General features: G+C 32.2%; 10 protein-coding genes across 17 annotated transcripts; 5 read left to right on the top strand and 5 right to left on the bottom strand.

The window, feature by feature from the left end:
- The first annotated feature begins 546 nt into the window (after positions 1–546).
- On the top strand, positions 547–2,345 carry LOC124444927 (glyceraldehyde-3-phosphate dehydrogenase-like). 2 transcript variants are annotated; one of them, XM_046995624.1, is made up of 8 exons: positions 547–603; positions 670–737; positions 884–983; positions 1,063–1,376; positions 1,448–1,586; positions 1,705–1,878; positions 1,940–2,124; positions 2,188–2,345. In XM_046995624.1, exons 2-8 carry the CDS (start codon positions 712–714, stop codon positions 2,252–2,254), a joined length of 1,005 nt encoding a protein of 334 aa, XP_046851580.1. In that variant the 5' UTR covers positions 547–603; positions 670–711; the 3' UTR covers positions 2,255–2,345. The 2 variants fall into 2 exon arrangements, with proteins under 2 accessions (XP_046851580.1, XP_046851579.1); XM_046995623.1 differs by having other exon boundaries at positions 563–603; positions 667–737.
- On the top strand, positions 2,339–3,670 carry LOC124444934 (YEATS domain-containing protein 4-like). The gene is made up of 7 exons (XM_046995631.1): positions 2,339–2,413; positions 2,484–2,603; positions 2,675–2,741; positions 2,810–2,904; positions 2,970–3,062; positions 3,130–3,211; positions 3,282–3,670. Exons 1-7 carry the CDS (start codon positions 2,378–2,380, stop codon positions 3,470–3,472), a joined length of 684 nt encoding a protein of 227 aa, XP_046851587.1. The 5' UTR covers positions 2,339–2,377; the 3' UTR covers positions 3,473–3,670.
- LOC124444929 (elongator complex protein 5-like) lies at positions 3,462–5,206 on the bottom strand. Of its 2 annotated transcripts, XM_046995626.1 has the most exons (9): positions 5,015–5,206; positions 4,883–4,943; positions 4,767–4,820; positions 4,643–4,693; positions 4,479–4,564; positions 4,294–4,407; positions 4,041–4,225; positions 3,860–3,961; positions 3,462–3,784 (listed from the first exon to the last, which is right to left on the bottom strand). In XM_046995626.1, exons 1-9 carry the CDS (start codon positions 5,067–5,069, stop codon positions 3,578–3,580), a joined length of 915 nt encoding a protein of 304 aa, XP_046851582.1. In that variant the 5' UTR covers positions 5,070–5,206; the 3' UTR covers positions 3,462–3,577. The 2 variants fall into 2 exon arrangements, with proteins under 2 accessions (XP_046851582.1, XP_046851583.1); XM_046995627.1 differs by lacking the exon at positions 4,883–4,943 and having other exon boundaries at positions 5,015–5,031.
- Positions 5,013–6,263, top strand: LOC124444936 (uncharacterized protein C1orf158-like). Of its 2 annotated transcripts, XM_046995636.1 has the most exons (5): positions 5,013–5,078; positions 5,295–5,405; positions 5,496–5,606; positions 5,710–5,890; positions 5,960–6,263. In XM_046995636.1, the coding sequence occupies exons 2-5, from the start codon at positions 5,301–5,303 to the stop codon at positions 6,232–6,234; spliced, it is 672 nt and encodes a 223-aa protein (XP_046851592.1). In that variant the 5' UTR covers positions 5,013–5,078; positions 5,295–5,300; the 3' UTR covers positions 6,235–6,263. The 2 variants fall into 2 exon arrangements, with proteins under 2 accessions (XP_046851592.1, XP_046851591.1); XM_046995635.1 differs by lacking the exon at positions 5,013–5,078 and having other exon boundaries at positions 5,221–5,405.
- LOC124444933 (mitochondrial coenzyme A diphosphatase NUDT8-like) lies at positions 6,156–7,296 on the bottom strand. The gene is made up of 3 exons (XM_046995630.1): positions 6,701–7,296; positions 6,544–6,624; positions 6,156–6,476 (listed from the first exon to the last, which is right to left on the bottom strand). The coding sequence occupies exons 1-3, from the start codon at positions 7,115–7,117 to the stop codon at positions 6,261–6,263; spliced, it is 714 nt and encodes a 237-aa protein (XP_046851586.1). The 5' UTR covers positions 7,118–7,296; the 3' UTR covers positions 6,156–6,260.
- A 92-nt stretch (positions 7,297–7,388) lies between these two features.
- Positions 7,389–15,518, bottom strand: LOC124444941 (60S ribosomal protein L22-like). The gene is made up of 6 exons (XM_046995642.1): positions 15,515–15,518; positions 14,100–14,105; positions 8,305–8,360; positions 7,991–8,083; positions 7,765–7,886; positions 7,389–7,580 (listed from the first exon to the last, which is right to left on the bottom strand). Exons 3-6 carry the CDS (start codon positions 8,311–8,313, stop codon positions 7,430–7,432), a joined length of 375 nt encoding a protein of 124 aa, XP_046851598.1. The 5' UTR covers positions 8,314–8,360; positions 14,100–14,105; positions 15,515–15,518; the 3' UTR covers positions 7,389–7,429.
- On the top strand, positions 8,424–13,146 carry LOC124444922 (MORN repeat-containing protein 1-like). Of its 3 annotated transcripts, XM_046995615.1 has the most exons (15): positions 8,424–8,623; positions 8,728–8,799; positions 8,908–9,117; positions 9,193–9,283; positions 9,442–9,529; positions 9,621–9,717; positions 9,820–9,927; positions 10,003–10,099; positions 10,181–10,301; positions 10,369–10,495; positions 10,559–10,721; positions 10,790–10,923; positions 11,003–11,739; positions 11,914–12,045; positions 12,632–13,146. In XM_046995615.1, exons 1-13 carry the CDS (start codon positions 8,545–8,547, stop codon positions 11,131–11,133), a joined length of 1,518 nt encoding a protein of 505 aa, XP_046851571.1. In that variant the 5' UTR covers positions 8,424–8,544; the 3' UTR covers positions 11,134–11,739; positions 11,914–12,045; positions 12,632–13,146. The 3 variants fall into 3 exon arrangements, with proteins under 3 accessions (XP_046851571.1, XP_046851572.1, XP_046851573.1); XM_046995616.1 differs by lacking the exons at positions 11,914–12,045; positions 12,632–13,146 and having other exon boundaries at positions 10,688–10,721; positions 11,003–11,233; XM_046995617.1 differs by lacking the exons at positions 11,914–12,045; positions 12,632–13,146 and having other exon boundaries at positions 10,668–10,721; positions 11,003–11,233.
- LOC124444424 (dnaJ homolog subfamily C member 16-like) lies at positions 11,120–14,499 on the bottom strand. The gene is given in 13 exon segments (XM_046995046.1): positions 11,120–11,626; positions 11,697–11,906; positions 11,979–12,059; positions 12,139–12,206; positions 12,270–12,446; positions 12,509–12,568; positions 12,782–12,901; positions 12,982–13,236; positions 13,308–13,451; positions 13,454–13,548; positions 13,624–13,864; positions 14,088–14,154; positions 14,287–14,499. Coding segments are annotated over 13 exon segments (2,094 nt in total). The 5' UTR covers positions 14,478–14,499; the 3' UTR covers positions 11,120–11,241.
- On the top strand, positions 14,619–19,913 carry LOC124444921 (delta-1-pyrroline-5-carboxylate dehydrogenase, mitochondrial-like). Of its 3 annotated transcripts, XM_046995613.1 has the most exons (24): positions 14,619–14,685; positions 14,799–14,871; positions 14,979–15,096; positions 15,167–15,356; positions 15,425–15,472; positions 15,560–15,633; positions 15,818–15,899; positions 16,137–16,217; positions 16,309–16,380; positions 16,465–16,630; positions 16,707–16,803; positions 16,872–16,922; positions 16,997–17,019; positions 17,098–17,145; positions 17,207–17,307; positions 17,727–17,774; positions 18,147–18,191; positions 18,258–18,343; positions 18,428–18,494; positions 18,559–18,627; positions 18,823–18,875; positions 19,048–19,166; positions 19,404–19,512; positions 19,713–19,913. In XM_046995613.1, exons 3-24 carry the CDS (start codon positions 15,047–15,049, stop codon positions 19,714–19,716), a joined length of 1,683 nt encoding a protein of 560 aa, XP_046851569.1. In that variant the 5' UTR covers positions 14,619–14,685; positions 14,799–14,871; positions 14,979–15,046; the 3' UTR covers positions 19,717–19,913. The 3 variants fall into 3 exon arrangements, with proteins under 3 accessions (XP_046851569.1, XP_046851570.1, XP_046851568.1); XM_046995612.1 differs by lacking the exon at positions 14,619–14,685 and having other exon boundaries at positions 14,756–14,871; XM_046995614.1 differs by lacking the exons at positions 14,619–14,685; positions 19,404–19,512 and having other exon boundaries at positions 14,749–14,871.
- LOC124443778 (ras-related protein YPTC6-like) lies at positions 19,272–20,912 on the bottom strand. The gene is made up of 2 exons (XM_046994299.1): positions 20,656–20,912; positions 19,272–20,342 (listed from the first exon to the last, which is right to left on the bottom strand). Exons 1-2 carry the CDS (start codon positions 20,829–20,831, stop codon positions 20,123–20,125), a joined length of 396 nt encoding a protein of 131 aa, XP_046850255.1. The 5' UTR covers positions 20,832–20,912; the 3' UTR covers positions 19,272–20,122.
- Between the last annotated feature and the right edge of the window lie 3,368 nt (positions 20,913–24,280).

The following is a 24,280-nucleotide window of genomic DNA, read 5'->3' as shown; positions in this document are numbered from 1 at the left end:
CTAGTACATTGGAACTGGCCGACATATTACGTATGGCTGATCCAAACCTCGATGGAGAAGTCAACGAAAAAGGCAAGTAGAAACAGACCTTGAAGGCTTAAACAGTACACTTAAGTATTTTTAAGCATGATTTTTCTTTCAATTTTATTTATTTTCGTTTCAGAATTTCTTCAGTTACTCTATCCGTTTGTGGAAATGTATTAAATCTATTTTCCACAATCTCTTTCCTGCTTTCTTCTTTTTTTGTGACTTAAATTTTGTATTTTATATCATCACTTGTAATTTCAAAAACACATAGTTTTAATAATGATTAAATCAAATCAATGGTATAAAGTTCCAACAATGACGTGCAACGGTAAAGAGTGAGTGGTTTCATTACTGGAGTAGCATTGGTGTATCTGATTCAGTGAAAGAAAAGATCACATTACACAATGGGATCATAATCATGCCACGAATCATGCATTATTGCACTGTAAAACGTCACGTGATCAAGTAAACCAATTAAATTACAGAAATTATCGTTAAAAGGATATCGGCACTTGTGGCACTGTTGGGCGAAGGTAATTTTTTTGTTGCTGTGCAATTCCTCTCGTTTAAACGCAAGTAAGTGTTTTTTGATTCTCTTCTCCATTTTCTTTGTGAAGTTTGTAAGTATTTATTTTACATTAGTTTGAAGCTAAAGCATTGTTTGGCTGCATATTTCTCATCAGAATGACAATCAAAGTTGGAATTAATGGGTATGTACTTTTTGTACAGTATTAAAACAGAAGAATCTATAGTCTGTATTATGGCACTTGCAATGTATAACTCTTTTTCTGTTGTGAAGCAAACTCCTGCTGCGTCCGTATTCATTCTGCAAGTTATAATATTCCTTCACATCTAGTTTTGGCCGAATTGGTCGACTTGTGATGCGTGCATCACTAGAACATCCAGAAGTTACTATTGTTGGTGTTAATGATCCTTTTATTGATCTTGACTACATGGTACGTCATCTAGTTTAAATTTTATTCAGTTATAGTTTAGCTGTGATTGAATGCAATTTCTTTTTTTTGAATGTGCAAGGTGTACATGTTCAAGTTTGACTCAACACATGGTAGATTCAAGGGAACAGTTGAAGCAAAAGATGGTAAACTTGTGGTTAATGGTAATCCAATTGCTGTGTTTGGTGAGCGTGACCCTAAAAACCTTAAATGGGGATCAATTGGTGCAGACTATGTAGTTGAGTCTACAGGTGTTTTTACCACTTTGGAGAAAGCTGGTGCTCACTTGGAGGCTGGAGCAAAGCAAGTCATTATCTCTGCTCCATCAAAAGATGCTCCAATGTTTGTGATGGGTGTAAATGAAAAGTCTTATGAAAAATCTATGAAAGTTGTTAGGTGTTTACAAAAGTATTGTTTTTTACAACCAGTATGAATAATTTAATGAAATTTTTGTTTATTTCCCCCAGCAATGCTTCATGTACAACCAACTGTCTTGCACCAATTGCCAAAGTGATAAATGATAAATTTGGTATAGAGGAAGGTTTGATGAGTACTATTCATGCATATACAGCTACCCAAAAAACAGTTGATGGACCATCTTCTAAGGTAAATGGTTTGAACCCGGGAGTATCGTTAAATGTTTGTAAATGTAGATCGTCCAGGTATTGGAAATTTTCTGTCAGAAATATGCAATGTAGTAAAGAAACACTATATTTTGGTATAGTCATGGCGAGATGGTCGAGGTGCCCATCAAAATGTAATACCAGCATCGACTGGTGCAGCTAAAGCTGTTGGTAAAGTTATTCCTGAGTTAAATGGAAAATTAACTGGAATGGCTTTCCGTGTTCCTGTTCCAGATGTGTCTGTGGTTGACCTTACTGTCAAATTGAAGAAAAGTGTAAGTTTGCTTTTGGATGAAGCTTTCTACAAAGTTTTTTGATTATCTTATCTTGTTTTAGTGTTCGTATGATGAGATCAAAGCTGCAGTGAAGTTAGCATCTGAATCTAAAGAGTTGAATAAATATTTGGGCTATACTGAAGACCCTCTGGTCTCTTCAGATTTTATTGGAGACACACACTCATGTATTTTTGATGCACAAGCTGGGATTGCATTGAATGATAAGTTTGTAAAACTTGTTGCTTGGTAAGTTGAACATGTGATGTCCTGTATTTGAATGGTTCTATATCATTTTTTTTTCTTTTTTAGGTATGACAATGAATGTGGCTACAGTCATCGCGTTGTTGATCTCATTAAATATATTGCTAGTGCTTAGTTTCAAATAAATGACTTTGGTGTTGCTTATTGAATTTAATGTGTCTTGCATAGTTCAACTAAAGATAAATAAAAACTTTTAATACAATTAATGAGCAAAGTTGTGTGAGAGGTAGATTTCAACATGGCGGGTTATTCATCTGACAACTCCAGAGTTAAGGTAAAATATGACAAGTTTTTCTTCACTGATCACATCAACAGCATGAGAACCGTACTTACGTATGTTGCAGGGTACTATAATAACAAAGCAGATAATATTTGGAAATAAATCGTCATACTTTGGTAAGAAACGTGAAACTGACGGGCATACCCATTCATGGACATGTTATTTTAAATCATTTAACAACGAAGTAAGCGATTATTGTTTGACTATCTTGTGCTTGACAAACTTATACAAGCAAGAAAGATCGTTATTTTGTAGGATATGTCTTCATATATCAAGAAAGTACAGTTTAAACTTCACGAAAGTTATGCTAATCCAACAAGAGGTGAAAAAAGGACAGAGTTTGTTAAATAGGCCAATAGTCAATGGTTTCAAAAAACATGGTATTTTTAGTTCTCTCAAAACCTCCTTACGAAGTGAATGAAACAGGATGGGGAGAATTTGAAATCCAAATTAAAGTGTATTTTATGGATCCTGTTGAACGGCCAGTAAGATTACTGAATCTGTTATTGTATGGGCTGATTCATGTCTTCAATTTTAATTTTCTTAATAGGTGACACTGTATCATCTTTTAAAACTTTTCCAAACAGAAGCAGCATTAGCATCTGGAAAGAAAAACTTAGTATCCGAATACTATGATGAAATTGTAGGTGATGTAACATGGACAGATTGACACTTGTGTTTAGTTTAACAGAAATAATTCTTTTTGAAAGATATTTCAAGATCCTACTCAGATGATGCATCAATGTCTTTTAAGTACTAGGCAAATTCCTTTTAGCAAACAAGATACAGACTGTAAGTTCATAAATTCATGTTCAGAAATGAAAAGGACAAAGTGAGTCATCAACATTACATATATTTCCAGGGGTAGAGAAAGAGCAAAGAACATTACAGTCCATCTCAATTGCTCGTCAAAAAATCAGCAATGAAATAAGTGAACTAAATGAACGTTTAAAAGCTAGTAAAGAAGCCATTCAGCATTTTCAGAAAGAAATTCAAAAAGTGGAAAAGGAACAAGATGATCAAATTTTCCCTGCAGTCAATCTCACACAGTGAAGAAAACTTGTATTTATTCCTTTGTTCTAGCTACATGCTTTGTATGTAGATCACAGAAGTCATGTACAAATTTTATTTTACATGTAGTATAATATGTTATATTTGCTAGAAGTTAAGATCATCATCAGGATCTTCTTCATCAAGATCATCATTTGCATCAGCTTCATAAAATATTTTACTTTCCTTTCCCAATTCCAACTGAATTTTTTTAGTTTTTTCATCCAGCAAATAGGGTAGCTGTAACTGATCACGAATTTTCTTTTGTTCATCAGTTAATGAGAGATTGAATGTCAAATTTGATAAGACATCTTCCTGGTGTAGTAGTAGTGAAAGGTTGAACATACAAAATTGTGATTTCAAAATCTCTTTGAATGAATATAGACTTACATTCTCAGATACTTTTGTTCCATTGTCTAAATATTTTTTGTTCCCTCCAAGTGTAGCTGCAAATTCTAGTTCATCATTCTTCGTACATCTATAAGTTTCAGTCTAAAAATATTGATAAATTTACCACCAGCAAAATGATCATGCTGATCAAAATGATGAGCAATTGTTTGTCATGACAAACCTTTTTGTACAATTTCCCATTACTTTTTAAGTGTGTGATTGCAAGGTATCCATTAAAATTACCACCATTAAAGTCATGATGCAAGAGATGAACACAGGTAGAGGCCATGTAGTTTAAGGAAAGCAAGGAATTTTTCTCGTGTAAATCAGAGTGAACTAGAGCAACAGTTTGATAAACTTGGAGTTCTTCAAAACAAAATGAAATAACTTAAGTCAAGTGTGTGTTTTTTTTATACATAACACAATAAGAATACTTGGTGTTTTGAAATGGATGACTTCAAACAAATCTTTTGAAATTGTTGCTTGATTTCCATGATGGATAACCATACTGAGTGAGTTGATCACTACACTTACTTTGGTCAATTTATCTAAAATTTCATGAAATCCTGCTGTACAATTCAATGATTTGACCACTTTCTTAAGGGATAATAACTGGTACCTGGTAGTAGCTGAATAAAATTTTCATCTTTTGTAACTTCCACAAGAATATTTTTGCAAATATATGAAGATGATATATCATTGCATCTTCGGTAAATATAAAATTAAAAGAGAAAATAAATTTACATGTTACAAAAAGCAACAAATCCTCAAAAGAAGTCCAACCCAATGTTGATCCATCTCAGAGGATCAGAAATGCCATCATAGATGTATAACCTAACAAAATTAAAAAACAAAGTAATTGACTTAACCAAGTTTTTTTTATCAAATCACATCAATTTCAAGTAACCTTCTATTACTTTTTGAAAACTTATCAAATGCCAGCATAATTACAATGCCAAATCTATAACATAGCAAATGAAATTATTATGCACAGTTGGCAACACAATATACCTAATCTTATACCTGTCAAGTAATTTCTGAATGATGTGATTCAATAAGCAATTTCCTCTGTGCTTTAGACTGTCTATTAATAAATTGCTTAAACACTTTTTTCCTGTTGTCATAAAATGCAATCAATTTGATGAAGATAATTACCATGTATTAAAATGAAACTACTTTCTTCTTTTCCAGAAATAATATCATCAAACATTGTGATCAGGTTTGTTTTTATTTAGCATGCTATATCAAGGCAGTGAAGGTAAAGATAATCTCAAGACAGAACTGTCAGAACATAAGAAAACAAAATTACGCATCCTTTCATGTACTAAATTATCCACCATCGTCACGGTTACCGTTGCTATGGATATTTGTAATAATAACAAAAAGATAACATTATACAAAAAAAGTTTCAAATAGAGGTTTTTTGTTAATTTAGTGCATAATGAGTTCTGCAACGGTGACGAAGTTGAGTTTACCTGGCTGGAGAATAGAACCTCGATACAATAATCATGTTTTGATTGGAAACTGGAACGAGGAGTGTAGAAATGTTAGTTTGTGTGTTTATCTAAGTATTTGATAACAGTTGCTGTTTTTTGGCAACCAACACAACCAACATTACATTCTTCATATTTTATAGTTTCGTCATGGAGAAAGTTACTACAACAGCACTAATAGAGCTGACTTTAAAAATTATGGCAATGTTAAGCCTGACACGAAGATTCGAAGAGCTTGTTTCATACGTAATGAGGCATGAATGATGTGTATCATTGTATCACTATTAATAAAGATGAATATTTAGCTTAATATAATTTTTTAATGTTAGAAAATTTATGTGTGTACTTCATCTTTAGGGGATAGGAAAAAAATATATATTCAACCATCATGACCAACTCTATAAAGGAAACCACATCACTTGGTATGACCAACATTACAATAAACGTGAACTCAATGAATCCAAGTTACCACCCTTGAGAAAATGGGATGGAAAAAGGCTTGCATATTTCCCAGAGAAGTCAGACTTTCCATTACAAGGTAAGTTTTTCTACCATGAGCAAGATTATCTAATTACTAAGCCTTTTAAATCAAACTGAAATACTTTAGGTAAACCAAGAAATTATGGATTAAATGAAACTCTATTGAAGAAATGGAAAGAACAAGAATTGTTTGAAAGCATTGGTCAATTTGCCACAACTTATAAAATTTCATTTTCCACGGAGCAACCAGTTGTCATGAATACAGGAAATAAAGCAGTTCTAAAGTCAACACCTCAAAGATGGTCAAGCAAACTTCATCCACATCAAATCAATAAAAATCTTTATTTACGTGAAATGCAATATAACACTTCTCCAGAACGTTGTGAACCATGTTCAGTTTAGTTTTTATAAATTAAATAAAAATACTGTCATTGTTTTTGTTTTCTTGAAGAGACAAACCTAAGAGTATAAAAGTCTGGTAAAAGATTTGCAAGACAAAAATCCATAATTACTGCAGTGAACCCCCAAATTTTATAAGGATGTTGATAAAATAAGGGCAAAACTGTTCCACTTTTAAACTTGGTATGAGCTTGTTGTGCAACATCACATAAATCCTCCAATGCAACAGTGAAGACAGACTCCACCTAAATGAAATGTTTGCGTCAGTGTAAAATAATAATTAAAAACGGAAAATTTATAAAATGGGATAACCTCATTTTTATTGATTGTCAAAGTTGATATATCAACATTATGGATGTAGCCAAATACTGGTACTACACTTATTGTTTCATCCTAAAGACATAAAAAATAACATTTGCATTTCCAAAACATCCATACTAACTAAATATGACGATCATTTCATCCTTACATAGCTTGCAGCAATTGGTTTTGTAGCTAACCATACTTCAACATCACATGTTGAAAGACCTATTTCTTCATTAGTTTCCCTTAAAGCAGTATCAATAATGGTGTTATCTACTCCTTTGTCCATTTTTCCACCAGGAAAACATACATCACTCTTATTTCGTATAATTTTCGACGATCTTTTAGTGAGTAATATAGATGGCTTACAATCGACAACACAAAATGGCACCAGTACTCCAGCTAAAGTGCCTTCTTCCTTCCATAATTTTTGCTTTTCAGATATTTTTTCAATTTTTTTAATGAAATCATATTTTCTTCGTTGCAATATATCACTTGCTATTATTCGTTTACTCTTCGAAGACATAAAGCGACAAAATTTCAATCTTCCCCATTGCACACCACTACAACGTAATATATGCATTGTTTGTATGTGAATTACGTAAATGGGATAAATGCAGAAAATTTGTTCTCAGTTCTAAAAAAGGATAGGCATTCAAAGTCCAACAAGGCAAATCCAGCTAATTTGAGTTCCCATATTTTCTGTGGTAAACAATGACAAACATTTGGTCACTTTTCATAATGCAATCAAAACTAAGGATTACATTTCTTCCTAAATTTTCACTAGCCTCTTCCCAACATTTTTATATCCTAAACCTTTGCTTTATCAAGCTCAATTAAAATAAACAACAAAATTCAGCAGAATGTATGTTTTATTGCTTTCAAAATAAACTTTTTAAGATTCTTCATCAGCATCATCATCTTCTTCTTCATTGTTGATTTGGAAGTATCTCAATTCATAACCCGTTGGTCCAGTTGCCACACAACGCAACCAATCACGAAGGTTGTTCTTCTTAAGGTATTTTTTTGTCAAATATTTCAAATACCTAAGAGAACACAAAATCATGGTTTAAAGAAACACAATTGCCTTTCAGGAAAAAATATTTAATCTTTTGGAGTTACTAGTGTGTGAGCCAAAGAGAAAATACATCTAGAGGATTTTCAATGGATGTATATCATCAATCAAAAAATTGAAACTTCAAAAGTCCAGGAATCACATTACTATACTACCTCTTAGAGAAAGGAATTTCTGAGGTAATATTGATAGTTGACTTTATACAATCAATCACTATGTTGTTTTCCAGATTGCCAGTCTTTCCATTCACTTTAATACGACCTTTCATGAAGTCTGCCTAGAAGAATAAATGTATGACTTAGGGAAGAGAGCCCTAAGTATTAAGACGATATTTACTTTATATCAAATATAAAATGGAATTTTTCTACAAACATGACTTACGAGGTCATTTGCTTTCAAAATCCCATCTTCCACGGGATGAGTACAGTCGATTGAAAATTTCAACTGAGTTTTTTTCTTCTGCTGTTTCTTCTTCTAAAATTATATTTTCATAGATATAAGATGTTACAAATCTATATTGAACAACGTCGACAAACCAACTCTTATAAAGTCATAAAAAATTATTATTATTTAGGAAAAAACCTATGAAATTTTAAATAACCATGAAACACAATAAAAAAAATTAAATCATGACGAAAATAGGACAAACAGATTAGAGAAAATAAGAAAAAATAATAAATTTTCAAGCCACTTGCCTGTCCCATTGTGACTGTAAAAATTGCTGGTGAACAAGAGGCCACGTGAACTTTGCTGGGGGTATTGTGCTTCCTTTTTATTCTTATATTTCAGATTTCGGTTCAGTCTTTCAGCAACCATGGCAACTTAAACATGGCGAAGAATTGGCAAACTTTGTGCCGTGTTTGTCAATGGTGTTTGTAGAATAATAAAAATACTAGGGGATTTAAAAGTTTTTACGACATTTCTACATAATAAATATGTCTAAAGGTTTTAGAAGCACAACAGGAAAGGCAATTGGCAACTATGTAGGCGAGACAAGCAAACAAATAAGAAATGGTAAGGTTAAGTTTTGTCATTTCAGTTTTGAATGAGTTTTGTGACTTTGGTCCACTTTCATTTTCAACTTCACGATTATTGCTAAAGAATTTAATGTATTTTAGGTTTTGGTGTGTACAATTATCCTAACAAATTTTTCCGTTATGAAGGAGAATGGAGGAAAGGAAAAAAACATGGTATTTTTGCTTTAGTACATATAGTTAGTTGTAAGTTGTTGAAAGGGGTTTCTGTTATTCACTAACTCCCGAAGATGATTTCAAAAAACTTATTTTAATTCTCATAAGGTCATGGTCGTTTGGTAATGGTTGATGGCAGTTACTACGAAGGGTCTTTCAAGAATGGTGAAATTTCAGGTCATGGTTACAGAAGCTGGTCTTATAGTGGGAATGTGTATATTGGAGAGTTTAAATGTGGTGAAATTTGTGGTATTGGTGTTATGACCTATGGTAATGGTGAAAAATATGAAGGTGGATGGAAAGATAACAAAAGACATGGTATAATATTGCTGAACTTACAGTTTTTGACCTCAATATCATTGCTTCATTTTTTTACTTTGCTTGCCCTTTTAGGAGAAGGTGAGCTTGTTGAAGCAAATGGAGATATTTACAAAGGATCATTTTATCAACATAAGAAACATGGTAAAGGCCATCAAATTTACAGGTTAACAATTCATGTTTTACTTTATAAACTATCAAATTTATAATTATTGGAAATACCAACCTGTCATAGCAATATGCATGTTTACTACTGCAAACCTTCTTATGTCTACAAACACATAAAACTACTCCTGGGTTCAAACCATTTACTTTATTTCTTAGTAATGGTGATGAGTATGAAGGGGACTGGGTGCAAGGATTGAAACAAGGTCATGGAATAATCAAATATAGTGATGGTACAATATACAATGTGAGTAACCATGGCATACAAACAATTTCTATAATAGAAATCAGAATAAGATTTATGTTCAACTCCATAGTTTAATTATCTGACTATTTAGGGTCAATGGCGAAATAACATGTTTAATGGTGAAGGCTCCATCTTGCATGTGTCTGGAGTAAAGTATGAAGGAATGTGGATTTCTGGAAGCCCTGCTGGTAAATATATTATTAATGACTCACATTACATACATAACCATCACAAATTTTTTTCATCGTAATATAATTTGCTCTTTTGTCTTTGTCTTTTTGTATTGTAAGTGGAGTCATCTATATTGGTGTGTGAAAGCAATGTGATTGAGATAGAACAAGGACAATGTTTTGATTTGGATGTTATTTGTCAAACAGTTGATGGAAAGGCTGTCAATGGTATGCACTTTTGTAATGAACATTGAGAAAAAATAGTAAATTTTCTACATCTTCTATATACTTATGATAATTTAGATGAAGGTCGACTCCTTCAAGTTACTGCTGGAGTAAAAATATTAAATAAACGATCAGAAGGAAAGTTTAGTGATGAAGAGATTATCACTACTCCATTGTATGTTTTGCTTGTTTGTCTTTGTATTTTCATACTTGTATCCAGGTCTCCACTCTTCTAGAACACTTTTATTATACTTAGTGATTTTGAAGCAGAGTCTTATCCACTGACAGAAATGTTGCCAGATAGTGAATCTTTTGTTAATGGGAAGATAGAAGAAGTATCTCTTACCATTGAAACCGAAGACAAGAATGTAGAAATTGTACAAAGATTTTGCTATTCTAGTTGATAAATTTTCTCTGTTATAATATCTTATTATACCAATTTAGGATAGATTGACATTAGAAGATACATCTAAGAATAATTCCAGTCGTACAGCATCAGCTGTAAGTCATTTAACCCAAGAAAGTGTGCTACAACACTCCTCACTTGCAGATTATGGTGCTTCACCAGAAGGTATGTATAAGGAGATGCTACATTTGGCTTTGTTTGACTTTGACAAATTCATGTACATTGTAGGTATATCCAGTACATCACATGGCTATATATTTCCAAGTGTCAGTACACTACGTACAATTAACGGTCGCGCAACGTTTACAAATCTTTTTCTACCTCCTTTTAATCCAAGTTATTCTTCTATTACTGAAGACAACCCAGACAGTCATGCAAGTCAACCTCAAAAGTATGTTAAATTGTAAGTACTTGTTTTCATATTCATTGAGGTATCATAATGTTGTTATTAACTAACAGATGGAAACGAGTCATTAAGAAAGGAAGTGCCCAGAATAGTACAACAGAAGTGTCAGATTATAAAGAAGGGAAGCGTAGAAAAGAGAAGAAAGAAGAAAAACTTAATGATGATAAATGGAAATACTGTAAACCCGGTAATTCTAACAATTTTTAAGTTTGAGATTGACGTTCTTTCTTGTATATTTATATTCTGTTTCCTGTTTATTGATGCAGGTGATTACGTTATTATAATTCAAGAAATTACTAATCCTCCATTTTTTGACACAACTCTACAACCAGCTTACTGTCACGTAAAAGTTACTTCAAAGCAGAAGAGAGCAAAAAGCAAAATGGACAAAAAATAAGTATTTTTTATTCGTGTGCATTATATTTTGAGGACGTTAAAAAAAATGTACATATTTTACAATGTGCAGTTTATCTGCTTTAAATGTTTAATTGTTTTGATATGAGCTTTATGAAAAGCATTCGTCCGATTCTAGGTGCGGCCAATTTTCCAATTTTACACGCGCAATCATACCTTGCAATAATTTTTCCATCCATCTTGGGAATTGTTGCCCTAGTTCGTACGCAGTTCGTTTTTGTGTTCTCTTGTCTTCACTGAAAATCGTTTTGTTTTGACAAGAGGACATTTCCTCTTCTTCGAAATCATCAAAAACACTTCCAGGATCACTTGGGGTTATTTTATTGATCTTAAATATTGAAAGATATTTCTTTTTTGGATTGAGAACGAGGACCGTGCCTGGGGTGATCTTACCAAACGTTTGAACATTCATTACTTCATTGCACCATGCAATATAGCGAGGAATTGATAACCATCCCATTTTAAAAATGCTTTCACTAAAATCAAACACAATATATAATTATAATTGCTTGTGTACACATTGTTTACAGGATCAAAAAATCTTACCGACGAAAAGGCTGAATGATATTCGCAAAAGTTTTCACAATTGGTGAGTAAAAAGCCTCATATCCTGACATTGCATCTGATAACAGAATGACGACTAGGTGTCCTGAGGGACATTGTTGAATAACTTGATTCTGTGTGACAGAGTTCAACTCAATTAACCCAAAAACGTCTTCAGTTTTTAGCGAGTCTTTTTTCTTATCTTCTTTTTCGCTGTTAGAAAAAAAAGGATATAGTCAAATGCGTTATAAATGTCGGTAGAAATGAATAATGATAAGAACTCACGAAAGAAATGGAAAGATGACGCTGATGAAAATAACCATAAGAGCGGTCATCACTAAAGAAATCTTAGGTAAATGACTAGACCTGTGATAAAAATAAAGATATTATAAAAATAACGAAATTGAACTTTGACAAGAAAAGAGAACAATTGATGATAGGCTACCAATTAATATAATGAATGGAATAATAGTGTATATCACGCCAAAGATCAAGTATTCGACCACCAATATCCTAAGTACAAACAAATTATTTCAGTAAGATGTTGCATCGAATATTTCAAAAAATCTGTCATACTTTCTTGTGTTCGTCATTTAAATTTGGGAGAACAGCTTTTAGTTCCAGGTCTATTTCCCCTCGCTGTACTTTTTTGAGAAAATGAGAAAGACGCTTAACGTCCTCAACTCCACACCAGCCATTTTCAAACCAAGTATAACGAATTTCGTTCTCTTTAACACGACGTAAAATGGCAATCTATATAAGATAGAAAAAATCATGAGAAATGTAAAACAAAATAAAAATAGGTTCTAAAAAACCTTCTTTGATCTCGATTGTTTATACAGACACTTCTTGACTTCTCGTTCATTAAAATGCTCCTCTCAAATGTCGCTTGTGTCTTAGTATGAATATAACAAAAATGAATTTTTCTTTCTCTCCAGGAGTTATCTTGAGCCATAACAACAAGTGGGTGAGTTGGGTTTGGCCATTCATTTGTGAACAAAACAACGCAATAACTAAAATAAATTGTCATATGTCAATGTAATAACAGAACTGAGGTAAGATAATGATGAAGAATTACCTATGGCTCATGGAGTAAGGTTGATAAGGGCAAAACTTTGGAAAATCATTTGTGAAGAAAGTCGAGGAAGATTCAAATACAAATTGTTGAAAATTGCCAACTCCAAAGCTCCAGCTTTTAGATCCGAACCCTAGATATTTAAGAAATCATTTTAAAGTTGAAACATTAACAACTCTTAAAGATAGCCCATTAAAAAAATATAGTACCTACCTTCAAAAAAATATGAGGAAATCTAACATTCTCTTTAAATATCATCAATGATGGAGTAGTTTTTGATACACTAAAGTTGTTTATTAGTTTTGGATTTTTTGTAGTTTGGGCATAACCAACACCGATATAATGTCTATATTTAAATACCACAGTTTTTAAAAGCAATGGTGGTTCTTTCTTGGTTGTTAGCAGTACTACCCGTGGTTTATTGTCATACCAATGACTTAAAAAATCTTCAAAGTTGCCGTCAGTAAGCTATAATATTAAATACACACAATTGTGGCTTAAAAAGCACTACTGTTATTTTAAAAAAGACCATCACAAACCTCATGAATATAGTGATAAGAAGAGATCAAATCACTTACAAACTTCTTCAAATTTTCAACACTAACAATACCAGTAAAATGATATAATCTACCATAGATAACAGCAACAAAGTCAGGCAACCTCCTTACATCCAATAACTGAGCTAAATAGGATCAAAATTTTTATTCACTCGTCCAGTTCCAATGCCATTTCTTTGCAAATCACGAGAGAGATCTTCCCAGATATCTTCTGTAGCAGAACCTTGATGAAATCATCAATCTTAACATATAATGCTGTCTTGAAAATGATGAATGATAATTAAAATATCAGACTTACATGACAAACACCAATTTGAAATAATCTTGAGCAAATATATTTTTTTTCTGCTTTCAGGTAAAATTGAATATTGATAAAATTTTGTAGTTATTAAATCTTCATGCCTTTTGTTGTTAGGCATGCCATTAAAGAACATGAACTCGTTTCCATAAAAAAAGTGAAATTTTTGTTCAGGATAATTTGCTGTTCCTGTTTCACCAAATCTGTCATATTCTGATCTTCTATTAGAATCTGACAAAACCTGTCAAGTTTAAAAAAAAATTTTTTTTAAGCATGACCAATAAAGTTTGGGAAACAGTTTTCAGACAAGATTTTGCACAAGCCATGGCACAGCCCAATTATCAATCTTCCATGGTCCATTTTCATAACTACAAACAATAGCAGCAACTTATCTTCATAATGTCTATCATTTTTATTGCTGTTCTCTGTAAGATTTAATTGTGCTCATTAATTAGAATAAATACCTCGTAAGCTTTGTTGATCTCAATAAATTTTTCTTCAGCACCAGATCTTCTAGTTCGATCAGGATGCCTATGTAAAACACCATATAATGATTTTATACAACGTAATATCAAGCAAGACAACTGCATAAATTAACATTTTTTAAACATTTTAAAATTTTCGATCACATTACAGTGTATAAAATTTGAAACTATAACTAACCATTCTTTGGCTAGACGACGGTAAGAACGTTTTATTTCCTCAACATTTGCATTTCTATCAATACCCAAGATACTATAGTAATCTTCCTTGCAACTTGTGCGAATCAAAAAGAAATTAACAAACAGAATGAGCAAATGACATTTCTCCACACAATTAGCATTTAAACGAAGAAACTTTACACAAGCAGCCATCTTAAATTTGACAGTATTTGAACTTGGTATTTTTCCCAATTGTGCTGGGGAAGGGGGGGAGGTTAAAATTCATGAAATTACCTGCACAAGCCAAAAAAGTTTTAAATTTGTCTGCCACGTAATCAAATCACACTTCTTTTATTTTTTTGAATAACACAGGGCTTGCTTTAATGACTGTTTTTCGTTGTAAAGGCAACAAAATGAAAAGGTGGTTAACAAAAGCGTGTATCATCACATCGCATTCATATCCTCCCCTCGGGAACTTTCATTTGTTCTGAGTGCAGATGTAATACCTGATAATATCATCTTACTCTCTTTTAGGGCCTGTTTATATGAGAGCAGGGTCTGGATGTTAAATGTGGGATGGATCATATACCGTATACATTTTCTATAGGTAATTTTGATCTGTTTATATGGAACAGGGATGTTTTTTGTCCTGTCTGGCTCTGATCCAAAGTAACTATCAAAATAAGTTAATACTTTGATGACGATATTTGTCAGATGACGATATTCGCCTCAGATGACGATGTATGCTCTCAATGAACCACATCAACGACATCAAACTTTAAATGATGAGCACAAAAATGATAGCGAAGAAGTTTTATCTAAAATGGCCGAGGTACAAAATAGTACAAAAAACATAAGATAGACTTGAATGCTTCTCGTTGTGACAAACAATTTCATTTCAGATATTTTATATCGAGATGGCAGCATGTTTCTTCTTTCCCTGTCAATGAACCTTCGACTGATCTTACTGATATATCTATTCGCACAAGTTTGTTGAACGAACTCTATAATGTGGAAAACAAGCAAATTGAAATTCCATGTGTAGTGGATGGCAAAAAAATATTTACAGGAAATGTTGCGTACCAAATCCTGGTTAGATTTATATGGTTAGTAACACTGTAATTTTTCTATCGTTTTAATTCAATATTTTCGTATTCTAGCCGTACAGACATGAAAATAAGGTGGCTAAAGTTCACCTTGCTGATGAGGTACATTGTACTAACTGAAAGGCTTTTTAATTTTTGTAATACACCAATGCTTATTAGCTTGTTATTCTTCCATTACTATATAATTAGAAACTTATTAACAAAGCTATTGATTCATCCTTACTGAAGAGAAATGAGTGGGAAATTTTGAGTCAAGATGAAAGGTACAAGATTTTATTGAAAAAAAAGCTGAGAGACTGAAAATATATTGTGTACTATAGGTCTTTTGTGTTTCCAATTTAGAAATATGAATCATTTGTGGTTCATAATCAACTTATTTAATTAATCTTTATCTTTCAAAATGATATAAAAACTTGTGAGAAATGTAAATTGATTTTCTTCATTTAGGTCATCAATTTTTACAAATGCAGCAACTTTATTGACAACAAAATATCGCTTGCATTCATTAGCACTAACAATGGCTGGCCAAGTTAGTATTTACTTGTTTCATTTTTATTTTTAAAAAAATATATATTATTTGAACGCAAGAGTATTGTTTCATGTTTGTCATAGATGTTAAATATCCAGGTAAGTACTGTGTGTCTACATCAGTCAGCAAAAACTGCAACTATAGCAAACGCTACAGTATTTCTTAGGCCTGTACTGACCTCAATAATATCTATAAAAATGTGAAAATATACTATATAAAAGTATTTGATATTTATAGGCCAAGGTTGCCATGCAAGCAGATATTGATTGTGTTGCAGAGTTGGCAGATTTCTTAAGGTTTAATGCTCATTATGCAAAGGTAAAAAATTAATATATAATATAAATCATAAAGTAATGATTTATCTGATTTATTTAAATTTTCATGTTGTGAACTGTCATTGTTTTGTAAGGGAATTTTGGATAACGTTGAACTTATTCAATTTGAAAAAGAAAAAAACTCAATGACTGCCAGAGGTTTGGAGGTCAGTTGCTACAATTTTGTGATCATTTATTATTTGCAGAAATAATTTTATGGTAAAATTAAATGCAATTTCTTTATTGTTAAGGGCTTTATTGCAGCCATAAGCCCATTCAACTTCACTGCAATTGGAGGTAACTTAGCAACAGGTCCCGCAACTCTTGGTAATGTAGTGTTATGGAAACCATCTTTGAGTTCTATGATTGCATCATGGTCAATATATGAAATATTAGAAGAAGCAGGTCTTCCACCAGGTTCTTACATTAACATTTTTTAAATTCTTCGTCAAATTTTGAAATTCAGCCATAATTAAGTCCAATTTTTTTTAAGGTGTCATCAATTTTCTTCCATCACATGAAGTAAAATTTGGTAACACAGTAACATCCTCACCACATATGGCAGGTTTATCATTTGTTGGTAGTGAGAGGTATGAATGAAATTGTTGATTTGTGTATGGTATTTTTTTTAAACGATTAATTCTGGGTTTTTTTGAAGGACTTTTAAAGCTTTATGGAAACAGGTTGGAAACAATATTGACATTTACAGGTGAACCAATTGATCTGAAACCCTTTCTACATATTATATTATTTAATTGATGACATGATCTTTTCATTGTTGAGGACTTTCCCACGTCTTTCTGGAGGTGTGTGCTTTATCTTTGTCCTTTGTTCATACTTTTTAAAATATGACACTCATAAATATAATTTATTTTATCTTTTAGAATGTGGAGGCAAAAATTTCCATTTTGTTCATGAATCAGCAGACATTGGTATGAAATGCATTCACCTTTCTTATAAATTACAGTAATGTAAATGTTGTATAAATTTTAGATTTAGTTGTCAATAGCACGATTCGATCAGCCTTTGAATACAGTGGTCAAAAATGTTCTGCCTGCGGAAGGATGTATGTTCCTGACACAATATGGCCTCAGGTAAGGAACACATGCTGTAATAAAGGTAACCATAGGGTAGACAGGAGCTTTATAGAAAATATATGTTATAAGTAAACCAAAACAATAATTTAAAGGATTAAAATTCTTTTACAGTAAAATCTTCAAAAGGATTGTTGGTGTTAGTAGTATTGACTGATGTTTTGACATCATTAGGTATAAAGCAGACAAAAAATATGGCGAAGCTGACATTTAATTCTTCTTGAATTTGAAGTTAACTACTGCCAAAAAATTCGATCTTTCCTTAAATATCAACATCAATGGTCTTTTTCAGGACTTTACCAACATGAAAGGTCAATATTTTTGAACACATATTGGTATCAAACTGGACCTGAGGCATTGTGCAGTTAAATAATTCATCATCACTTTATGAAGTCAGGATTTCTGATACGTTTTTTTAGATACGTGAGAAATTGTTGGACTGTCACAAAGATGTTAAAATGGGAGAGGTTTCTAATCTATATAATTTTACCACAAACTTTTCTTTAGAAATCTGTACACCTGTGCTGAAAATAATAACTTCTTGTTTGTCTAAGTCAATGCTATGTAATTGTTAAAGTTTGACGTTACTTAAAGAAATAATTAGGCTTTACGTACAGCAGATTGCAAAAATAAAATATTGAGACCGTATTTATTCCAGTCAATAAATGGAATGTTTTCGAAGAAAATCAAAAAGAATGAACGATAGGGAAATCATAAAATCATTAAATGATATAAATTCATGACTATTTAAAAAAACACATATCCATGATGGGTATGACCTCTAAAAATTTCATTGACATCTATGTAACGTTTTCTAATTATAATTAAATTATGTTTAGCCTTCAGAATTTTCCAACTTTATGTCTTCAGTAATTAACAAGAAGGTAAGTCTTTGTTATTTTTTCTGTTAAAATTTTAAGGGGAGGAAAGAATGTTTACATTATTTTAAGGCATTTGAGTCAATTAAAGGATTCATTGACTATGCAAAGAAATGTGAAAATGTGATTATTTTGGCTGGTGGAATTTCAGATGATAGGTATGTTCACCTTATTTCATAATTTTTAAATCAAGAGAAATTGTTGTCCATATAGAAATACATGATTTATCGCAATTTACTTAGAGTTGGTTACTACATTGAACCAACTATTATGGAGGTAAAAGATCCAAAAGACAAACTAATGACTGAGGTAACATTAAACATCATATTTCAGCTTAACAAAAGTTGACCTTCGAAAAATTTTTTTTGTCTAGGAAATATTTGGACCAGTTCTTCCGATTTATGTTTACAAAGCTGATATGTATAGAGATATATTAAAAATGGTTTGTATTTAATTGTTCAGTGAAAAAGAAAACTATTAATTTGAGATGACTTTTTGGTTAAAGGTCATAGCAATTGTCTAGCAATTGCGGACTTTGATGAAATTGTTAATCGTCCTAAAATGAAATATTTCGTTTTATAACAGTTGATGAACATGTTAAAAATATTCATGTTACATCTTGAATGTGTTTTTTTAGATTGATGAAACAAGTAAATTTGCTTTAACTGGAGCCGTTTTTAGTGAATCAAGGTACAAATGATGTAAACATTGTCCACTTATGATTAAGGCTAAAAATTTACATAAGAAGTCTTCAAACTAAGAATCTAAAATTGGTGATATTACGAGAAAATATGTTTATACACATATATAGTACAATACTACAAGTCTTCTTACCATTTTTCTATATGTTGAATAATTACAGAGAAGTTATCAGGGAAGTCCAACAAGTTTTAAGACAAGCTGCTGGTAATTTTTATATCAATGACAAATGTACAGGGTCAGTGGTTGCTCAACAACCATTTGGTGGTCGTCGAATGTCAGGTTTGTTGTTTATGCCGTATGAAGCACAACCTAAAGGCCAGTATAATCCTTAACTTGTATGTAAAGAGACTTTTTACTATTTTTACTATTTAAGGGGTCGGTCCATTCAATAACATGTTTTTTTATTACTTCAAATATTTTTCAATAGACAGAAGGTTATATCAATATAAATAAGATAGATTAGCTGTGCTGCTACTGTACACAAAAGCTGTTTCTTATGCTATAACGTTGCATCAGGTACCAATGATAAACCTGGCTGTTATCTCAATATTTTACCCTGGGTTTCACCATTGTCTGTAAAAAGAAATATCCTGAAACTTAAAGACTGGAAATATGACTACATGAAGTATGTGCTATTGTTTTAAAATATATATTCACAGTTGTCTTTTACTTCGCTATAAGTACATGGTTGCTAGCTATCAATCATCTTGAATATTTTCTCAATTATTTACCATGTGAATTTTTCTCATGTAGTTATTGACAAAGAAGGTGATTATTTTCAGATCAAACCAACACGTGACCATTTATTCATATTGAATCCTTTAGATGACCAAGATACTGGATGATCTTGATGCAAGAAAAAAGTAGATGTGCTTTTTAACGTTTTAGATATAAATTACCATATTTGATTATTGTTATGAACAATCAATCTTCAGTTGTCATGCTTAATTATGCGTGAATTGATCACCTTTATAATTGAATAACGTGTTTTTTGGCTGAGGAATTAAAACCTTTTGTTTAACATTATGAAATAGTTCCTTTGCATGATTTAATTAAGTATGGTTAGGAAATAGATAGCCCCTACCAAGTTCTTACCAAGCATTTGCAATAACATGAAAAACAGGATTCATTTTGTTAATCAGAAATACAGGATAAACTGAAGGGCTAACCCAGGCAGTCAGGTATACAAAAGTTTGGAGCGTAATGGTTTTAAAATACATTACAACTTTCTGCATTTAATGTTGTTGATAATGCATAAACGAACATTGGCATACAAATGGGCTGAAACAACCAAATCTGTCTATGTTTCCAAACCTAATGATGTGTTCTTTTGATGTAATTAGTCTTGTTTTTGTTATGTCATAAACTAGAATAGCAGCACCAACTGCTCCCCTGTAATAAGCACTTGTAATTGCTCTGCACCTTTCTTGACCTGCAGTATCCCAAACCTTCATAAGAAATTTTACATATTAAAGATGCTATCAATGCAGTAGAAAGACAACTTAACACAGGAAGTAGAAGAGTATTGTCGGAATTCATTGCACATATAAAATGACTCAATAAAAAATCATTGTTTGAATTTATTTTCATTAGTGAGACACATAATGAAAATAATGATATTGGGTGAGTTTTTTACATGGTCGTTCGTCCTACTTAATATTTTAAAGTGCTTAAATGGATTTTATTGTTTAAAAATTGCATCTTAACCAAGAGCATTTAATCCTAGTTCAACTCGTTCCTCGTTCAACAGAAGCATAAAGTCATTTACCTGAGCTTAACAACTTTGCCATCGATTTCCAAACTTCTTGTCGCAAATTCCACTCCATTTGTAGACTTCGATTCCTGATCGAATTCGTTTCTAGTAAAACGTGAAAGAAGGCATGATTTCCCAACACCAGAATCGCCAATCAGAAATACTTTTATAATAATCGTAGTATTGATCATAACAGGATCCCATCAGTTAGCTCAGTGGCCAATAATTTTGATAATACAAAAACTCAAATATGCACTTGTTGGCAACCTGAATAATATTTTGATAGGTTTGACTTCTATACGTACGTATGTGACTTTTGAAGACAACTCACGCGTCACGCGTAAACACGCACATGGGGAACTGAGTCAGAAAACTGTCATGGCGGATGTAAATTCATTTAACATGTACTATATTTCAACAATTTTGATTTGTTATTAAAGCAAATTTACTTGCTTTTGATTTTAGTAACATTTCAATGGAAGGAATAATGCGAAAAGTGATAAAATAGACAATTTTGAGTCAAAGGCAACGATACAGAGGGAGAAAAGCAGAGCATGTGAAAGGTCATCCTTTGATCTTATAAAGCAGGTAGAAAAGGTTTATTTACTGTTCCATTGATTTATGATCCATTTGTGTTTTATCTATATTTTCATATTGAGTTTTATTTTAGCGATCCCAATCTTCAGAAGGATAGATTTTTAGACAAAAATGTGGAAAGCGAGAATGGAAGTAAGAGTGGTGAGGTACTTGCTGCCTTTTACATCTTTAAACATCTGTTTGTTTGAAAAGTTTAAATTCTCTGTGCACATTGTTCCTTACATATTATGTGTAGCTGTGTATGTATGTTGATGCTGTCAAGCATTTTGAAAATTTTTATTTTAGGTATTGAAATTGGGACGATTGCAAGTTTCAATAGAATAGAAACAGTTGTATGGGGACATTTCTCTTGTTGTAAGCGATGAAACGATGTTCATCTATTGAGGATTAATTTTTATCAATCAACAAATTACCATAGTTTGGCCATATGAAGGCTGTAAGACTTGCTATTCTATGCAGCATTATCATGTTAAAAACTTCTGTATCCATTTTTCAGGTGATTGATAAGTTGGAAACTATTCGTCCGAAGCCACTGCCAGAACAAAAATGTTGATTCACAAACAATTTATGTTGTCTTCAATATTGTCTTAAAAGAAGTTAGTTGATGTGTTGTATGCCATATTTTGAATCTTGAAAGAGAAGGGATTGTTTGGTAGAATGTTTAACACATTTGTGCAATATGTTAACAAAATGAGCTATCTCATGTGTGTGGTGTGTTTGTACACTCAATCGCAGCATTACTCTGCTTATTTTATGACACCATCCTTATTGGACGTAAAGATCAATGTCTGATAAACATTTGTTAGGTTAAACATTGTAATTTGATATTTCCTTAAGTGCTTCTTTTAAGACACGTGAACATTCTTATAGGACTTTTACTCAGAGCCCTCTATAGTATAAGAGTTGGGACATCTATTGTTATCCGTTTAGCTTACGTTGATTGGGCAATATTGATCACCTGATCAATTTCCGCCATTTTGGTTCCTAGTTTTGAAATTTTAGCTTGTGTTTATATAGCAATTGCTGCTAGTAATACAGTATTTTGAGATAATATTGCGTTTTTTTATGGATAAGTGTGTAATAACTGATTGTTGAAGGCTACTAAATGTCATTACATATCGCATAAATCGAGGATTACGAAAAAATGAAAAAATGCCTTTACGTCGAACTTACGAAATTTGATTGCGTATGGTGATTGTTGTGCTGAACTGCTTTTGATATAAGGTTCAATTAACTGACTCAAGTAGAGAAACATTTTGGGCCAAATAACATTGCAAAGTTCGTGCTGATGCAGTTTCAATAGTTTTCTTACTCCAAAGCTTGTTTTTTAATCGAAGATGATTTCTCATTATGTTCTGAAATTGGTCAATCTACAAACCTCTCAATTCTCAGCCACTTCCATACTAAAACAACTACACCAAATCACAGAAACTCTTATGATTTTCCATGTTGTATTTTGTATTTTTAGTTCATCATTTAAAATGAAGTAATTATAATTAGGATATTCAATGAAACAGCTGAGTACAATATATTTTTATTGAATTGTACAAATGTACCCTACTTCTGTAGCTCAAAGTAGAACATTACTTCTCTTCTAGACTTGTTGATGATATTTTAATTGTAGGTTTTGGTTTATAAGATCACAGAGGCATATCTCCATAATTTCAGCTATTTGGGCTTTTTAATGTATATTACAACTGTTGCTGCCTTTCTCATATATATTAAAATATTGCTGGCTTTCTGATATATATTTAGGTGCTGCTAGCTTTTTGATATATATATTTCACTGGCAATACAAGGCATAGAATTTGAACAAACGGGGCTGAGCTCCTCAACACACCCTGTTTGATCATTAAACACATATAGAAGTTTTGTCATTCCTCAACCAATAAATTTAACTCTTTGCTAAATTAAAGATTGGATCAGACTCATATGCTGTATAAAGACTACAAACAGTAGCATTTATAGCAAACAGACTGTTCTTCAACAACAGAAATGTTTCATATTATAGAAATAATATATTCATTTTAAAGAAATGCTTCACCAAAATTTTCAGCAGAATCCCTAACAAACTTTATTAGAAATAAACTTTAATACTTTATAAAGTGATAAAGGCGAAATAACTTCATATACAGGAATAAAACGTTTAAGGTCAAATGCATCTTGGTCAAATCATATTTCAATAACTAAAAAGTAAAAAAGTCTGTCATTTTCTGCTGAGCAAGAAAATTTTGTGATCTTTCAGAATAAAAGATATCATGCTTGGATTAAATTGGGGGGGCATAAATCACTCACTTCCATTAAATCTGCATGATTACTATGATTCAAAGTTTCGAACAAAGTCTTGTCCAAGTATTTGATAACACTGATGCCAGGATAACATTGCCGCTTGCCACCAAGCTTAAAGATCTTGAAAACTTGTTACAGAGTCGGAACATAAGCCGAGAAAACACGTTCACGTACGAAAATACTTCTTACAATGGGTCACGATCAATTTGAAGCACGAACTAGTAAACCGCAAACGAAGCTCAAACCAATGAAATTAAATCAGGTCTGCCGCAAATCGTTAAAAACGCAAGAGCTTGCTATTATTCCTAATATATTTGATACTACCATGGAATAAGCTTAAATTGCTTTCTTCTTTTGCATATAAACCCAATTTCCAATAGTATTATTATAGTTTCACTTTGCAAGTAGGAACCAAAATGGCGGCTCCGCGCTCGCCCCAGACCGTTTGTCCCAACTCTTATACTATAGAGGGCGCTGCTTTTACTGCATTCTATTATATATTCAGTCGAGTCGAGCACATGTAACGCAATGGCGAACTAATAATAAACTTGAACTATATTAGCTTAATAGTGTGATTTATTCGCTACCACCATCATGAATTCAACAGGTTATGGCCCAGCAACAGCCGCCTAATTTTCGATGGTGACGAGAGAAAGTATGAGTTATGGGAAATAAAATTCCTTGGGTATTTAAGACTCAAGAAGCTGAGTAAAACAATCCTGTCGTCATTGCCTACCGATGCTGGACAAACACA

The sequence above is a fragment of the Xenia sp. Carnegie-2017 genome, unplaced genomic scaffold (assembly GCF_021976095.1).
Source record: "Xenia sp. Carnegie-2017 unplaced genomic scaffold, XeniaSp_v1 HiC_scaffold_21, whole genome shotgun sequence".
Classification (NCBI taxonomy): Eukaryota; Metazoa; Cnidaria; class Anthozoa; order Malacalcyonacea; family Xeniidae; genus Xenia; species Xenia sp. Carnegie-2017.
The sequence above is the reverse complement of the archived record's forward strand: the minus strand, read 5'-3'. Positions and strand labels throughout refer to the sequence as shown.

What these genes read in the sequence shown, in the direction of transcription:
- LOC124444941 (XM_046995642.1), bottom strand. An exon ending in TTTTGAAAGCAAATGACCTC is followed by an intron (nt 7,887 to 7,990) that starts GTAAGTCATGTT and finishes TTATTCTTCTAG; the next exon opens with GCAGACTTCATGAAAGGTCG. An exon ending in GAAATTCCTTTCTCTAAGAG is followed by an intron (nt 7,581 to 7,764) that starts GTAGTATAGTAA and finishes GTGTTCTCTTAG; the next exon opens with GTATTTGAAATATTTGACAA.
- LOC124444934 (XM_046995631.1), top strand. Translation starts at nt 2,378, where the DNA reads ATGGCGGGTTATTCATCTGACAACTCCAGAGTTAAG. An exon ending in CTGACAACTCCAGAGTTAAG is followed by an intron (nt 2,414 to 2,483) that starts GTAAAATATGAC and finishes CGTATGTTGCAG; the next exon opens with GGTACTATAATAACAAAGCA. An exon ending in TAGCAAACAAGATACAGACT is followed by an intron (nt 3,212 to 3,281) that starts GTAAGTTCATAA and finishes ATATATTTCCAG; the next exon opens with GGGTAGAGAAAGAGCAAAGA.
- LOC124443778 (XM_046994299.1), bottom strand. Translation starts at nt 20,831, where the DNA reads ATGATCAATACTACGATTATTATAAAAGTATTTCTGATTGGCGATTCT. An exon ending in GGCAAAGTTGTTAAGCTCAG is followed by an intron (nt 20,343 to 20,655) that starts GTAAATGACTTT and finishes TGTAAAATTTCT; the next exon opens with TATGAAGGTTTGGGATACTG.
- LOC124444936 (XM_046995636.1), top strand. Translation starts at nt 5,301, where the DNA reads ATGAGTTCTGCAACGGTGACGAAGTTGAGTTTACCTGGCTGGAGAATA. An exon ending in GGAACGAGGAGTGTAGAAAT is followed by an intron (nt 5,406 to 5,495) that starts GTTAGTTTGTGT and finishes CATATTTTATAG; the next exon opens with TTTCGTCATGGAGAAAGTTA. An exon ending in CTTGTTTCATACGTAATGAG is followed by an intron (nt 5,607 to 5,709) that starts GCATGAATGATG and finishes CTTCATCTTTAG; the next exon opens with GGGATAGGAAAAAAATATAT.
- LOC124444933 (XM_046995630.1), bottom strand. Translation starts at nt 7,117, where the DNA reads ATGCATATATTACGTTGTAGTGGTGTGCAATGGGGAAGATTGAAATTT. An exon ending in AACCAATTGCTGCAAGCTAT is followed by an intron (nt 6,625 to 6,700) that starts GTAAGGATGAAA and finishes TTATGTCTTTAG; the next exon opens with GATGAAACAATAAGTGTAGT. An exon ending in TGACAATCAATAAAAATGAG is followed by an intron (nt 6,477 to 6,543) that starts GTTATCCCATTT and finishes CATTTCATTTAG; the next exon opens with GTGGAGTCTGTCTTCACTGT.
- LOC124444921 (XM_046995613.1), top strand. Translation starts at nt 15,047, where the DNA reads ATGATGAGCACAAAAATGATAGCGAAGAAGTTTTATCTAAAATGGCCG. An exon ending in TGACTGCCAGAGGTTTGGAG is followed by an intron (nt 16,381 to 16,464) that starts GTCAGTTGCTAC and finishes TTTATTGTTAAG; the next exon opens with GGCTTTATTGCAGCCATAAG. An exon ending in AAGACAAACTAATGACTGAG is followed by an intron (nt 18,495 to 18,558) that starts GTAACATTAAAC and finishes TTTTTTGTCTAG; the next exon opens with GAAATATTTGGACCAGTTCT.
- LOC124444927 (XM_046995624.1), top strand. Translation starts at nt 712, where the DNA reads ATGACAATCAAAGTTGGAATTAATGG. An exon ending in AAATCTATGAAAGTTGTTAG is followed by an intron (nt 1,377 to 1,447) that starts GTGTTTACAAAA and finishes TATTTCCCCCAG; the next exon opens with CAATGCTTCATGTACAACCA. An exon ending in TTTGTAAAACTTGTTGCTTG is followed by an intron (nt 2,125 to 2,187) that starts GTAAGTTGAACA and finishes TTTCTTTTTTAG; the next exon opens with GTATGACAATGAATGTGGCT.
- LOC124444922 (XM_046995615.1), top strand. Translation starts at nt 8,545, where the DNA reads ATGTCTAAAGGTTTTAGAAGCACAACAGGAAAGGCAATTGGCAACTAT. An exon ending in AAGCAAACAAATAAGAAATG is followed by an intron (nt 8,624 to 8,727) that starts GTAAGGTTAAGT and finishes AATGTATTTTAG; the next exon opens with GTTTTGGTGTGTACAATTAT. An exon ending in GATTTCTGGAAGCCCTGCTG is followed by an intron (nt 9,718 to 9,819) that starts GTAAATATATTA and finishes TTGTATTGTAAG; the next exon opens with TGGAGTCATCTATATTGGTG.
- LOC124444929 (XM_046995626.1), bottom strand. Translation starts at nt 5,069, where the DNA reads ATGTTTGATGATATTATTTCTGGAAAAGAAGAAAGTAGTTTCATTTTA. An exon ending in TAGTTTCATTTTAATACATG is followed by an intron (nt 4,944 to 5,014) that starts GTAATTATCTTC and finishes ATTTATTAATAG; the next exon opens with ACAGTCTAAAGCACAGAGGA. An exon ending in TTTTATTCAGCTACTACCAG is followed by an intron (nt 4,408 to 4,478) that starts GTACCAGTTATT and finishes ATGAAATTTTAG; the next exon opens with ATAAATTGACCAAAGTAAGT.